General features: G+C 34.3%; 1 protein-coding gene across 1 annotated transcript in view; it reads right to left on the bottom strand.

Annotated features, from left to right (window-relative positions):
- The window catches only part of LOC113240471 (calcitonin gene-related peptide type 1 receptor-like), a 21,881-nt gene extending 8,936 nt beyond the window's left edge, over positions 1–12,945 (bottom strand). Inside the window, exons 1-5 of the mRNA XM_026477789.1 lie at positions 12,822–12,945; positions 12,017–12,143; positions 3,531–3,621; positions 3,219–3,310; positions 2,132–2,258 (exon numbers count right to left, since the gene is read on the bottom strand). Of these exons, the coding sequence (XP_026333574.1) occupies positions 2,132–2,258; positions 3,219–3,310; positions 3,531–3,621; positions 12,017–12,143; positions 12,822–12,945 (561 nt within the window). The remainder of the gene's footprint in view (positions 1–2,131; positions 2,259–3,218; positions 3,311–3,530; positions 3,622–12,016; positions 12,144–12,821) is intronic.
- Between the last annotated feature and the right edge of the window lie 1,453 nt (positions 12,946–14,398).

The following is a 14,398-nucleotide window of genomic DNA, read 5'->3' as shown; positions in this document are numbered from 1 at the left end:
CACACACACACACACACACACACACACACACACACACACACACACACGCAGTATTATATTCACGAATAAACAATATATATAATTATATATAATAGTTTACTCAACCGATCTCTTCTTGTCACCAAATTACTAAATTTCATTTCGAAAAACCGAAGCTTAAGGTTGAATGCCTGCTTTTTTTGTGAGATTCCTCCAAGGAATGTCTAGTAGAAAAATTGTGGAAGTAATTGCTAAAAAATGCCTTATCCCTGCAACTGATTGCCTCACCCGCCAACTAATCTGCACATTCATTTATTACCACGAGAAGTTTTAATGCGTTTTCTGATTTTACGCCCATTCTCACAGCGAACACCGTCCATCTTTATGCCCACTGCACACGTCAGATGGGAGAACATTTCTATGTACATTTATTTAGGTCATTGCTGCATGTGTCCAGGATGTTAAAAACTTACCCTATGTGAAAAACTAAATTATAGATTTCACACAATAAATGCAATCACAAACCTCTCGAACCCGCAAAATGATAAAAATAACTACAACAAGAAAAATGCGACTTGAATCTTTCTTTATAAATAATACTATTTTTCATTTTCATCATAGTAAACCTTGTGGAAATAATCTTTATACGGTAAACAAAATACGGTACTAAAAATTTTCTCCACAAATGTAGCTGACAGGAGCGGTAAATTTTATGTTCAGCAATTTACTCTCGACTCTTTGGTGTCTACACTAGTAATCTGTACATGCACCACGATAACTTTGCGATAAAGACAACTTCAATAGTAAACGAACGATTTCGTGCAACGCTCCCATCACCAAAAAATGTGGCTGGAATTTTTGTTAGATTTAAAAATCGAGTCGGTTTATTTTTCAGAATGTATGTTAGCTGTTTCCCATATTCTGACGTGTAATTAAATAATAAAAGCTAACATATTGCTGTAAATGCATCTTTTTGCGCCTTATTTTTCAAAACACACAATAAATTCTAGATTATTGCATGAAATTTCGGACAACATTTCGAGGACGGTTTCATTCGATATTCGGCGATACCGTATGAATATGCTGAATTATAATTAATTAATATTTTTTATTACATAAAATACATTACGGTTAGAAACCGAAATATACAGCGTATATTTACTTTGCTATATTCTACTGTTGCGTAGTTTGCTGCGTGTAATGGGTAACGTAAAGTAATTAATTATCAAGGGAACACATGTACAAACTCTTGTTAGGAAGCGAATTGAGATTTATGTGGAACTCGCACTAGGAAAGCAACGTAAGCTTCATTGCATTACCAAATATTAACCTTTATTTCTATTCCTACGAATGTGGAATTCAAAGGGAAATTTGCATATGTAAGCATTATCAATAGTAGTAGTAGTAGTTATTGAAATATAGTTCGTTTCAATTAATTTTACATGAAAGGGAAACAAACAAGCTATGGACCCGACTAAATTGTACTGTCAGTTACAAATCAATTAATTAATTGAATGGTTTGATTTGTTTAATTGAATAAGTTAGAATAGCGATTTAGCTGCTGATAAGTAAAAAAATTTGCAATTCGATATTTTTGGTGATGACGAAAAGTCGTCTTTTCAGAGATAAATAACAAAAAATCTGAATGCATACGAACTCCCTTGTCTAGTCAAATCGCAGACGAAAGCGCAGTTCTCATACAAAAAAATCAGTGACGAATGATCTATCAATTGGTAAACAACATGGTGGACTTAGCAACTGACGGCATTACAAGGATCACAATTTTTTTGAAATTCGTATACACTTAGAAAATATACTTATCATCTTAATTTTATTGGGCACTTATTAAAATGATTACTTTAAATTTACAAAAGCAGCAGGCAAAAATCTAAACGGTCAACTTTTTAAATGATTGATCCTCTTTCTCTGAGACATAAAAGAAATTATTTTTCACCAAATAAGGCGCTGCTCAAACTTGTGGCAACTGCCAGTTGCTTGTATCCAACACAAGACACACGTTTGCGCGGCGCCTTAGAGTATTTTAAAATGCGGGGAAAGTTAAAAATGTCAGCTATCCTAGGTTTGTTGGTATAAAATATGTAATAGTATGTAATTTCAACTCGAAATGTTGACGATGCATTTATTATCTTACCTTGTTCTCCTGCACCACTTCCACATTGTTGACCACGACGCGGTACCACACGATCCACAAAATGTTAGTTATTGTAAATGCCATAAATAGGTGCATGTGGATGCGTATCCGGGTGCATTGTAGAGCCCTGTGTGTGACATTTAACTATAAGTAATTAATTAACTAGGAGTAAAAAACGAAAGAAAAAATGAAAATAAGTAGTATACTTATTTTAATTTTTTAAGTGTCAGGGCTTAGGGCTGGTCTAAAGTAACTATGATTTTTGAAAAATTTATTTTCAAGGTTCTATAATAGCTACTAAGGACGGCCACTAAGCCCCATCTGCTAAATTTCTAATACTTTATTATAATTTTCCAACGGAATGTCAGATGATAATTCTTTTTTTACCTCACAAGCTCGGCTTTCTTTCTTATTAAAAATCTGCGCGCAAATGCGTTTTTTGCAAGATAGCGTGGAAAAGGTTTTTGAAATTCGAACTTGACGATGGACTGCTGGTGCACCAAACTTTTCCTTTCGATAAAAAAAAAAAGATAATGACGCGGTCAATTATGCGATTTGTCGAGCATTACTTATTTATGAAATATAAATCCGTTGGTATATTTTATTCTTATTATTGTTGACATTAAATTGACAATGTTAACTAATTGTGTAATAAACACAAATTATTTTAATTCGTGAAAGGGCTAAAATAATTTCAATAATCACTTAATCGCACTAAATAAAAGTTCAAGCTAGAATAAAAATTGATGAGGTGTAAATTCTGAACGCTCCCGAAGATTAACTTTTTCTTTTAATTAAAAAAACTGACGTTTTAAAGTTCAACTGTTTTTCTTTCATCTGCCATTTTCCTCGCTATAGTGAGGTGAAAATTTGTGGGTTTCGCTCGGCAGCAAAGTTGTTTTGCGTCTTGTGCCTCGAAACCCTCGCTACGCTCAGGAACTTTTCGCTTTCGCTGTTCGCTTCGCTCGTGGTTCAATTTTAGCTTCCTTCGCTTGCTCAGGTTTCAATACAAGCATTCGAACAACAACTTTGCAGCCTTGCATAACAAATAACTATTTAAATAAATTACTTATGGTTTCCAACTTACCGGAAGTATAGAAAGATGAGCAAGGAAATCAATAAAGCAGCTACCGATATCGAATAGCCTCCTACATAGATGACGTTCACCACATTCCGGAACTAGAAAAATAGAGATGTTTAGCGAATGGGCTTATTTGTATTAGCTTCTTGAATGTAATTAAATAAACAGACGTGTCAATATTAAGTAACATTTTGTAGTATGGTCATTCCTAAGTATTAGGTGTGGTTTAATTGACATGATAGAGCGATTGTACCTACTGACCCTTAGGAGCCCAAGGGACAAGTCATAAAATCAGCACAAGTTGAAGCAGGTACTTACGTCTAAATCCTCAACATCGACGCAAGTTGTATAATTTGTCCACGGTCGCCGAGCTTCTGGGTGAGCAAACCACGTCCCGTTTTCTGTACATCTGCAAATGTCCTTTTTTTTCAGAAAACTCTTTTTAACGGTAACATTATTGTTAGAAGCCTGTCATGATTTGATTTTACGATAATATTTTACTCTGGTAGACAAGCCCTCAAGGTAAATGAATTTGAAGGTGTACAGGTATTGCACCGTCCTTGTTTCAAGTTACAGCAAAGTAAAGAAACATTATTGTAAATGTAGATATTGCAAAAATTAAATAAAAATGTGGGCTAATTTGATAACAATAGAAAGACAAAAAGGAACAGAAAAATGGTACGTCTACATATAAAATAATAAGTATATTTTCACTTAAGAAAACGTATAAATGAAAGGACGTTGGTCAGACAGAGTTACAATAGAGTACGTACGCAGCTTTGACTGAGATAAGATAATAATCCCTAAGACAACATCGTAGACTATATACACATTGTACTCGAAAATGCTACAGAGTAGTATAATCCAGAAATTCTTATAGAGTTTGGTCGTACAAAAATCTTTAATCTTTTATTCCTTATATACATTAGATTAATGTACACGTGTTAATACAGTCAGCGCCGTGTTCTTAATATAAATATGTTAATTCACTTTTCACAGATAAATTGTTTATTTTTTCTTCTTTTTTTCCGTTTTATAGAATCGACACTCCATATTAGCCTGACTAGCCACCGTAATCTCTCGGATATTTTTAACTGCAAACCTTTATGATATAACGTTGATTACGATTTCAAAACTTCTTTGTAGTAAAATGATGTTTAATCTGAGGACGTTAAAATAAAGTGGTCCAATCTACCTAACTTAACGTAGCAGGTATATGAGCTTGATCTGTTGCGCTTGAGGAAGTGGATGCCTCTCAGCTGCTATATTGGATTCGAGCATAGAACTTGTTGATTACTGAACTGTGGTTTATTCTAGGCTTTATATTAAAGCGTGAAACACACAGGGAGCGGGTGCGAGTGGAGAGCAGACACACACTTATAATTAGACCCGTCACGGTCACGACCCGACACGCGCCCCGGAGCCGCACCCGCTCTCTGTGTGTTTTATTGTATTATTGCAGTTCAATAGATAGGAATACTATTATTACTTTTTTGGATTACCGTATTGGTGTAGTTGCCACTTAGCAGGAATGGCAGTTATGTTGTGATGATGACTTCCTCAAAGAAAGATAACTGTCATTTTAAAAACATTGTAAAGGCTGTTGGTGCGGTACAAAAACAAAACAAGTGGATCCTAAAATAAAGAGAAATACAGTTGAAACAAAGGCATCAAATTTTGTAAATACTTCTCATAAATTACAGAGTTTGGGAAGATGTTATTACAAGTTTAAATGTAATTACTTAGTGTACGGCAGTTTAATTAAACAACAAAACTTCACCATTTGAGAGCCCGTTGTAGCAGATTTTTAGTTATTTAAATTTGCATAACAATATCTTTGCATAGATATTTTATTACATGTGTTTTATGCATGTTGAGCTAACACTGTTCTACAGCGCTATTCAAACCTAACAAGAAATGTACTGTCCTGCAGGTACTTTGCATAAGGTATTTAATTTATAGTCAAATTTGTAATTTAGTAGCAGTAGAGCTCCTTGTGAAAGAGTTCGTCCAGAAAAGTAAATAAAAAATAAAAAAGACTTTATTATTCATTAATTATAAAAAGTAATATATAGTTCCAATTACTTATTATGTACTTTGAAGTAATTTATTAAGGACCCCTCGACAGGTATTATATTGCTCCAGTAATTTAATTTTTTTGCGATCTTTTGCTTTTTATCGGCCATGACTTACCAACCGCTTTCTCAATCTCGTCACGTTAACATTCTATTGGTCTGTCTCTTCTTCTGTTTCCGTTTGGGCCTTTCCAAGTGGTTGTTCTGAGAGTCCATCTGTTGTCTTCAGATCGTGGCAGATGGCCCTCCCATCTCCATTTCAGTGCTTGAGCGGGTTGAACAGTATGTACAACTTGCGTTTTCTTTTTTAGTACTATGTTTCGCTGTTTGTATTTTAGTCTGATTTTTAAGATGCTTCGTTCCATGTATTATTTTTAGTTGTACAGACGACAGTACATTAAGTTACACATTACCGGATCTTGCACTGGAGGTAATATTCGAATAGCTTGATGTGCTGTTGATTATACCGTTTAAGATCCACGTCTGGCAAGCATAGGTAAGGCAAGCAGGCAAGATTTCACGAATTTCGCATAATCTTATATATATATATATATATATATATTATTTTTACGTAGTACACTACGTAAATATAGATTGAGAGAACAGTAGATTGTTTCGTTGTTAATTCTTATTTCTTCTTTTGTCGTGTTTGTTAATATCTTTACTTTTAGGGTGTTCATTTCCAAACAAACATTTCAATTTACCGTGTGTAGATCGTTTAGCATTTCTGCGAGTTTTTTAGCAGATTCGGATACCAAAACAATGTCGTCTGCGAACCTTAAGCGGCTAAAATGTTTTCCATTTATGGTAATGCCATTACGGTACCAATCATGGTTTGACATTATGTGCTCTTCCTATTTTTGTAGTATCATCCGTTCTAACTAGTTTGACTCTACTTCTGCTTTTATTGCAAATATCTTTAATTATGTTAATGTAAGTTTGTGGGAGCTATAAGCTTAAAGAGAGTCCCATATGCTTTAATGGAAAATAAAATCAAAGCCTTTGTGTAGTCAACAAAACCCTAGTATTGAGGTGCATTAAACTCTTCGTATTTCTCTATTATTTGTTCGATGGTATATATATAATCCACTATGCTTAATTGTTTGCGGAAGCGTGTTTGCTCCACTGGTAGATGTTTCTCTACAATATCTTTTATTCTATTTTCCCGACATGAGGTAAACAGCTTATACAAATGTGGCATTACAATAATGGGATGGTAATTTCCTTAATCGGCCTGATCGCCTTTCTTATACAAGAGTATTATATCTGAAAGTACTCTGAAGTCCAGAGAAGTATTGCCGCCTTACCTATTTCTGCGGCAGTAATGTGAGCATTAATGCGTTCCGATTTTGAATACTAAGCGTGCTGGTGAATTTACAGCTATATGGGCAATTTTTATAAAAAAAATAAGTGCGTATTTGACCTCCATCTCACCTGATGGAACGTGACGATGAGGTCGACGATTGAGCATGCAGATCTTTATGATTAGTGGCACTGTTATGGACAGGCGTGTCGCTTATCACCAGGCGCACGTCTTGTTCGTCCCGTTACTTGGTATACTAAAAAAATATGACATTGTAGGCTCGGTGCAATATAATATTATTAATATTAAAAAACCGTGTCACCATACAGTGGCTCCCTGTTTCACACATATATTTCATGTCCAGAGTGATAGTTTTGTACCGAACAGACTGCGGTACCCGGCTGTGCCTCGGCTTGTGAATATAACGTTAGTAAGTTTTACCATGTAGTGTTGTACCGTATAATGATAAAGACAATCAATGGGAAATTCTCGGTGGAATATTAATATTAACTGATAATAAAGTTGATTTATTTCATCAACTTTATTGTCAAGGGGATGGTGATGATGATGATGATGAAATGTACGTATATATATATATATATATATATCAAATACATACAAGGATGTAAAATTCACAAGCTAATATTATTATCAATATCTTTAAAATCGATCTTTTAGTACAGTAAATTTCATTTTGACGCGATAAAAATGCAATAAGAGTAGAAGATATAGACCAATATGTGTGCTTTCTGCCATATCAAATATCTTTGAAAAACACACGCTTACGAAAGTATCCAGAAGTTAACAATTTTAATATATAGGAACTTAACTCAAGATGCAGTAAGCAATCTAACATAATACTTATTTCGAAAACTTGATGGATATACAAAATTGTTTGGGTATATTTCTTGACAATTCCAATATTATTATGCTTGATGAATCATAGCATAGCCAGAGCTCTTACCTACAAGTAAGTTTCTGATTATTGTAATATAAAACTGTCCCCATGATCGCAAATTGCCTTCGCACTGTTTCGTCATATTGCAAAACATTTTTCCACGTGAAATCCACGTGTAAAAAATATATTTATCACCTACGACAAAAGTAAAACCCCGTGCACAATAAAATACTTTAATAGAAGGATCCTTCTGCTCCATTACCTATAGGGAATCGATGTGGAATACGACCCAGACCGTAACAAATTGCTTCTATTTCTTTCTAAGGTTTCTATTCTAAGATTTTGTTCTTTTGGTATTCAATATGATTATACACTTTTGTATTGAGAATCAAATCTCAATCTTTGTGTCATAGGTATGCAAATTACACTTGAAACAGTCATATTGATTAAACTCTATTGCCAATTCGTAAGGTTCCCCTGAGAAGAATGAGTAAGAAACTCTAGGGGTTGCTCTTTGTAAACAAACGTTGCACACATTTACCATTTACAATATTTATTTCAAATATCATATTGACACTGCTTGCAAGAGTTAAAACAGATCACTACCACAAATACACATTACGATTAAAATACAATTTTGTTGAATTACTGCTCTCTTAACTTATACTCATTGTTTTGCTTCTGTGTGTGGTTTTGTTTCGCGAGGCACACAAGACCCCACCTTAACCTGGGTCAATATGATGTGGAATACGTAAACGTTATGTTAGTATTACGTTGTCTGTGGGATTTAAAATGAGAGGATGAGTACATTTTCGTGAATTAATTATGAACCGGATAAACACAAGTATTATAGAATATTAGGTACAATCAAATTAATATGTAATCATTGAAATCCAAAAAGCCTTTACTAATCACAAGTTTGTTAATTACACAAATTTATATTTTACTGCTAAAAGGATATTTACCTATGAACTTTGCACACAACATAGAAGTGACATGTTCGTCACTTTGATAATGATGACGATTTAAATAAATATTTATATTGTGAAAATATAAATAAAAATTAATGGTCTTTAATACAAGCATTTAGTTTGTTAATTTGCTGAAATGAGAATGGTCCCTAAATGCGGTGCAGCTGCTAGATTCAAATAGGAGATGCAGAGGATCTCAACGAACTCCTTAAGTTAAAGACGATGTAGTTGACTGTAATGTATTGCAATAGGTAACTAGTTTACAGGAGTAGTGCCATTAGTCGTCGTTTCTTATGGAAGATCAAATCAAAAGTGAACAATATTTTTGACCTTTGTTAGATGCTACAAAAAATTCATTAAATACGTGGTAGTGATCAAATAATGTATATGTTGTGTTAGTTGATTGGTGCAATTGGACCCCCGGCCTACGTAATGTAAGGCCTACGCCTACCTTGACGAGTATTTTGTTACTGCTACGAAAATTACGCACACACTCAACATAGCCCCGCATTAGGGAAACCATACACGCAGACAATCAGAAGTGACACCCGTTTGGGTGGTTTTCACGAAATAAATGTAGGCCATACAAATATTTCTCCCGGCCCGGGAATCGAACCTGGGACCTCTGCGTTGCAGTCCGGCAAGGTAACCGTTTGGCCACGGCAGTTAAAGGTATATACGTATAATATAGACTTTTAGGGAGAGCAAAGTTCTTAGGTTTTCGCGATTGTGTAATAAAACTATTTTTATCAAAATTGCGCATATTTGTTTTTTCAAACAAACAATTAATGAAATACTTCGTATTTATGATTTGTTGGAACAAAACTGACATGCATAGACAGAACATCAGCCAATATAACGCGTGAATCATCTGCATTATATTCATAATAATATGTATTGTAAAATAAATAAATAATTATTATTATTCATAAGTATGAATTCTACTTATTCTTACATCGTAATAATGAAATAAATCACTAAATTTAAAGTAAATCACCGGATAACACAATTACTTTACAAGTCTAATTTTGGTCGTTTTTCTTAGTTCTCCCATAGTGCGATATAAGCACAATTTCTTGCAATTTGTGCTTTAAATCTAGGTGACGTTTATTGTTGATTCAATAGTCGAAGGTACGATACGTATTCGTTTGGAGCGGTTCCCTATTTAGGTCATGTACTGCACATGACAGCTATCATCTATTGCACGCTATAACGATGTCCAAAGTAGCTGGGAAGCGGAAGGATGGAAAAAGGAAAATGTCTTGGTTTCGTGCTTGAATATAAGGAAGTTTAGGTCTATTTATCTATCTGCATAAAGTAGCACGGATTCTTCATGACATTCCGTTGTGTTTGATTTGAGTGAAGTTTCTCAAACTAGTGGTCTGATTAAAAGTACCTTGATGAAAAAAATAACAATACTGTAATTAGAAAAATTAAAATATCAAAAGTCTTTCTAACGTTTGTACAATAAAAACAAATATTAAATCAATATTCTTCTGAAATTATAATGATTTGTAGTTTATTCTGTTTGATGCGAACATCAAGTACACCAGGTGACGTCATATATGTATATGTAGTCTAATACCTATGCAGGTAAGCAAACAAACTTCACCATATTCACTGTTCGCGTGTTATCTTGTTTTTTCCCCTTTAAACACCTTTTTAACTAAAAACTGTAAACATTTTGGATTGACGACCATTTAAGTATAAAAGTCAATCAATACGAGAGATTCCCGCAAATGGCACGTTCACATCAGGGCCTACCACAACCTCTTAAAACAATTATTACCTTAACTATGACTTTTCATACCATGACGAGCTTAAAGCAAGCTTATAGTAATGTTAAAACTATGATAGTTTATTTGTGACTACAGTTTGATTACTTGCCGATGACATCACGCGGTTTGAGTTTTTTTGCAATACTAAGCAACGGGATGAGCAAGTCGTGCGCGTGGTGGTAAGCGACACGGCTATCCAAATCAGTTGCAGTGTCACTCAGAGCTTTAAATCTAAAATCGAAGGGGCACAGCCACTGTGCCCGTCACCCAAGACGTACGAAGTTGACATGTCCCATGTGCCTGTAATTTCGCCAGCACTCTTACCCTTCGAAACCGGAACGCAGTAATGCTCACATTACTGCATGGCGGCTGAAATAGGTAAGGTGGAAATACTTCCCTGGACGGACTCTTTCACAAGGAGCGCTACTGCTATTTCCTTGGTATTTTTTAAATTACTTTTAAAAATATCGTTCTTCTTTAAAAGCTTTGTTTAAATAAAATAATGTTTCTTGGCTGTATACATCTATTAAACTTAATTTTAAATGTTTTCGGAAAAGTTGATCAATTCCCTAATGCAGGTTTTTTCATCAAAGACAACTATGAATCTAAAGTTACCAACAGAGGAATGACCGTCTCAAAAGGTTTCATTTCCGAAGCATTCAAAGCTGCATACGGTGCACGTGCTTGCAATAGATTCGGAAACTTTCCTGGTGAAGATGCATTTGTTATGCAATAACAGCAAAGTCTATAAACAACTACAATTAATTGCATTTCAATTGCAGGAAATATAAAATTTAATTAAGTATGTCTTGTTAATATTGAATCAAAATAGATACTTTGTACGTGTTCAAAGAAGAGATAAATAAGAGAACTATTTGTTTACTCTTTTTAACCGACTTCAAAAAAAAAATTATTATTATTTACAAAGATTTTTGTACATCGAAGTTTGTAATAAGTGTGGAATTATATACCAAATTCCGTATTCGCCATTTCTGCTTACGATTTTGGGCAGAAATGGATTAGCGCAACTAAGTTTTCTTAGCATTAAAAAAAATTGCCAATCTTATTCATTTCGTATGAAAAACATTTTATGACATTTGACCAACATCTGCTGTCCCGATTTTGTTCGTACCATACAATGAAATGATTTTTTAATGAAACTGCGTCGATCATAAAACTTAATGGGTCCTAAGACAATTTCCTAAATAATTTAGTATCTTCTATAGTTTCCGATTTCCCCATACTGTCCCATTTTAAACTTTAAACTTTATATTTAGATAATATCGCACTCGAAACTAAATACTGTCGTAACTGAAAATTGAGGAATTGAGAAATCAAGATTTGAAAACCCTGTTTTCTGAGACTTATTTCTAATAATTTTATAATTAGCAAATGTGTACGTTGAGTTTTGAGAGATTTATTGAGTGTTTTAGAATTAAAGTCTTTAGATAATAAGTAATTTTTTTTAGTCACTTTCAACGTCCTTGGTGTATTGGAGATGGCGTAAAGTAGTTGCTATTAAATTCTGATAAAATGTGATAGCAATATATTATTAATATCTTGTAAAACTATACCCTAGTCTGTAATAAGTCTTGTGAGCAGGTGGATTCACATACGAATGGTTGTGTTAAAATAATTTACTTTATCCTTTGATGTTTCGTTGTCTATAAAAATACGACAAGAAAACGATTTTTTTAGTGGATCCACATGTTAACATCCAAGCCTATTATAGATTGAAAAGTAATTTAAAATTTGTAAAATTGTTTTACAGTGTTTTACCTTTTGAACGCTAAACGTCGAGGGTCGAAACCGACGATGAATTCGGGGCAGGCCTGCACGGCTGTGGAGCCGGCTGGAGCCGTGTCCCAGCAAGAGAATCCATCGAATGTTCGAGGGCACCATGTTTCTGTGACATTCATCAATTGACATAACGTTGTGCGTGCAAGGACCTTGACAATGACAGAAAGCGGTCCACAAATGTGCAAACTGCTGTTCTATGGCAATGTCGTATGTACTAAAAATGAAAGTATGCGTGTGATGCTTGCTTATCTAATAAATATACATTATATTTTACGCGACTCGTTTCGTTATAAATACATTTATAAACGAGTAAACCCATTTTAGTTATTAGCAGAATTACGTTAAAGATTAATTAACTCTGTTCACGTTGATATAAGGGAAAATGTCTATTAACTGTTTGTACTTCACGTTCCATTCGAACCATTGGGTTGCTTGGTGATCACGCAATTAGAGTCTTGATTGAGTTCAACCCGCAGAGGATTTTGAATTGTTTTAATCAGTCAATCAAAACTAACCTTTTAATTATGATTATTTATTATTATGTTTTTGCTCTGTTTTCCACGCTTACGGACGGAAATCAAGTAAATGCAGTATGGTGTGTATCTTGTGGAGGGTGTATTGTAGTAAGAGTCGACTTCGTTTTATTATTATTACTATTAGAACGGTCATAACCGAAGAAAACTATCGACGAAGTTATTATATGTTGCGGGCCGGAAAAACATCACATTCCTTGCAAAATAGACATACCTACTATCTAAGTTAATATTATGAATTAAAAACTCACCTGATTGTGTTCCATTGCTGTCAATAACTCGACTGTGGGATATATTTTTCAAAAAGCACTCACGTAGTAGATTCTCTATTAGTTGGTACTTCGGACTCGAGATCACGTGCGTTGTATTTTGCATTATAACGAGAGCAACAAAATGTATTTTATTTTATTCCATCGCTTCGGCGATAAGCGGCGAATTTACAGATTTTCACGTTTTGTATGTCGGTGCCATCTAAGCCAAGATAAAATGCGTGAGAGGGAAATGATAAAATTGATATACCTACGTAGTGTTCATTGAGATTTGTAGCGTTTCCTTATGATGATTTTAGCTATATAATCGTAATGTCTCAGTTGATTATAATAGTAGAAAATTGCCGGACGGAGTCTTCTTTTGTGCATCACGAAACGACAAAATGCAATATTACAGTAATAAAAAAAACTTATTTAAAGCGATTTGACAATGTATAATAATTACTTACTTAATCTCGAGTGCTCATTAGAAAAAAGCAACTATTCTATATATACAGCTAATAGTAAAATTATCAGCACAGGTGCTACATCGTGTTATAGCGATAATTTATAGATGTTAAAGACAAGCTTAGTATAATAAACAACTTTTGTTCTACAGTATGTATTTGGATACTCTCCATGCGTGCATGTTTTATGGTACGGTTCATTGGCAAAAACATAATAAATTAAAAAGAAATAAACACTTTGATGAGCTCGTTGAAGGGTTAAAGAGAGCTTTATGCCGTTCTGTTAACACCTATTCAATCTCTTAACTGCGACAGCACCAATGTTTATGTATTGTTGGTAAATGTTTGAAAAGTAATTAAAATGTCACGTTCATTATCACATTTGTCATCAATCTATTACACGTCCCACTGCCGGACACGGGTCTCCGCCGAGAGGGTGTAGGTTATGACCTAGTTGGGGATTTTTCATGATTTCTAAGAATTGTGATCAGTTTTCACCTTGACGTTTACTTCCACAGATGTAAGTAACTTACACGTTATGGTCACACGGGGATTCGAATTATCAAGCTCTCAATTAGGGAACCAACTATTCTCTCACTGGGCTATCAGCACTCGTTTTAACAAATAATATTTTTAATCGATCTCTATGGCCCAACGGTTTGTGCTCTATGATTCCCGGTAGGACAAAATTGGGAAATAAACTTTTCTAAATTGGTCTGGGTATTCTGGGAAGTGTCTCAGAGTGAATTCCGTGGCTGTATCATAGTACAGGGAATTCCCTAATTTGAGACCAGGCAATTGGTGTGTTGGCTGGCACAATATTATAATTATAATCGCCAATTTCATATGATTACAAAATTACTTATAATTAAATGAATAGAAAAATTTGTATTAATAATATCAGAGAAATACGTTTCAATACATTATGTCTAGTGTGTCTGCTTTTGTGGTCGATTCCCGCCTGACTCACAGACAGCAATTTCGAATTCTACTGTTTATTTACGCTTCACAAATAAATCTGTAGTCACATGCGCTCATCCAAGGGTTAACGTTAGTGCCTTGTTAACATAAGATGCATTTACTTGATATCTGCTCACGATTTGAGGATTTTTT

This window comes from Hyposmocoma kahamanoa, unplaced genomic scaffold (genome assembly GCF_003589595.1).
Source record: "Hyposmocoma kahamanoa isolate Upper Pololo Valley unplaced genomic scaffold, ASM358959v1 100021, whole genome shotgun sequence".
Classification (NCBI taxonomy): domain Eukaryota; kingdom Metazoa; phylum Arthropoda; class Insecta; order Lepidoptera; family Cosmopterigidae; genus Hyposmocoma; species Hyposmocoma kahamanoa.
This window is presented reverse-complemented; position numbering and strand designations above follow the sequence as displayed.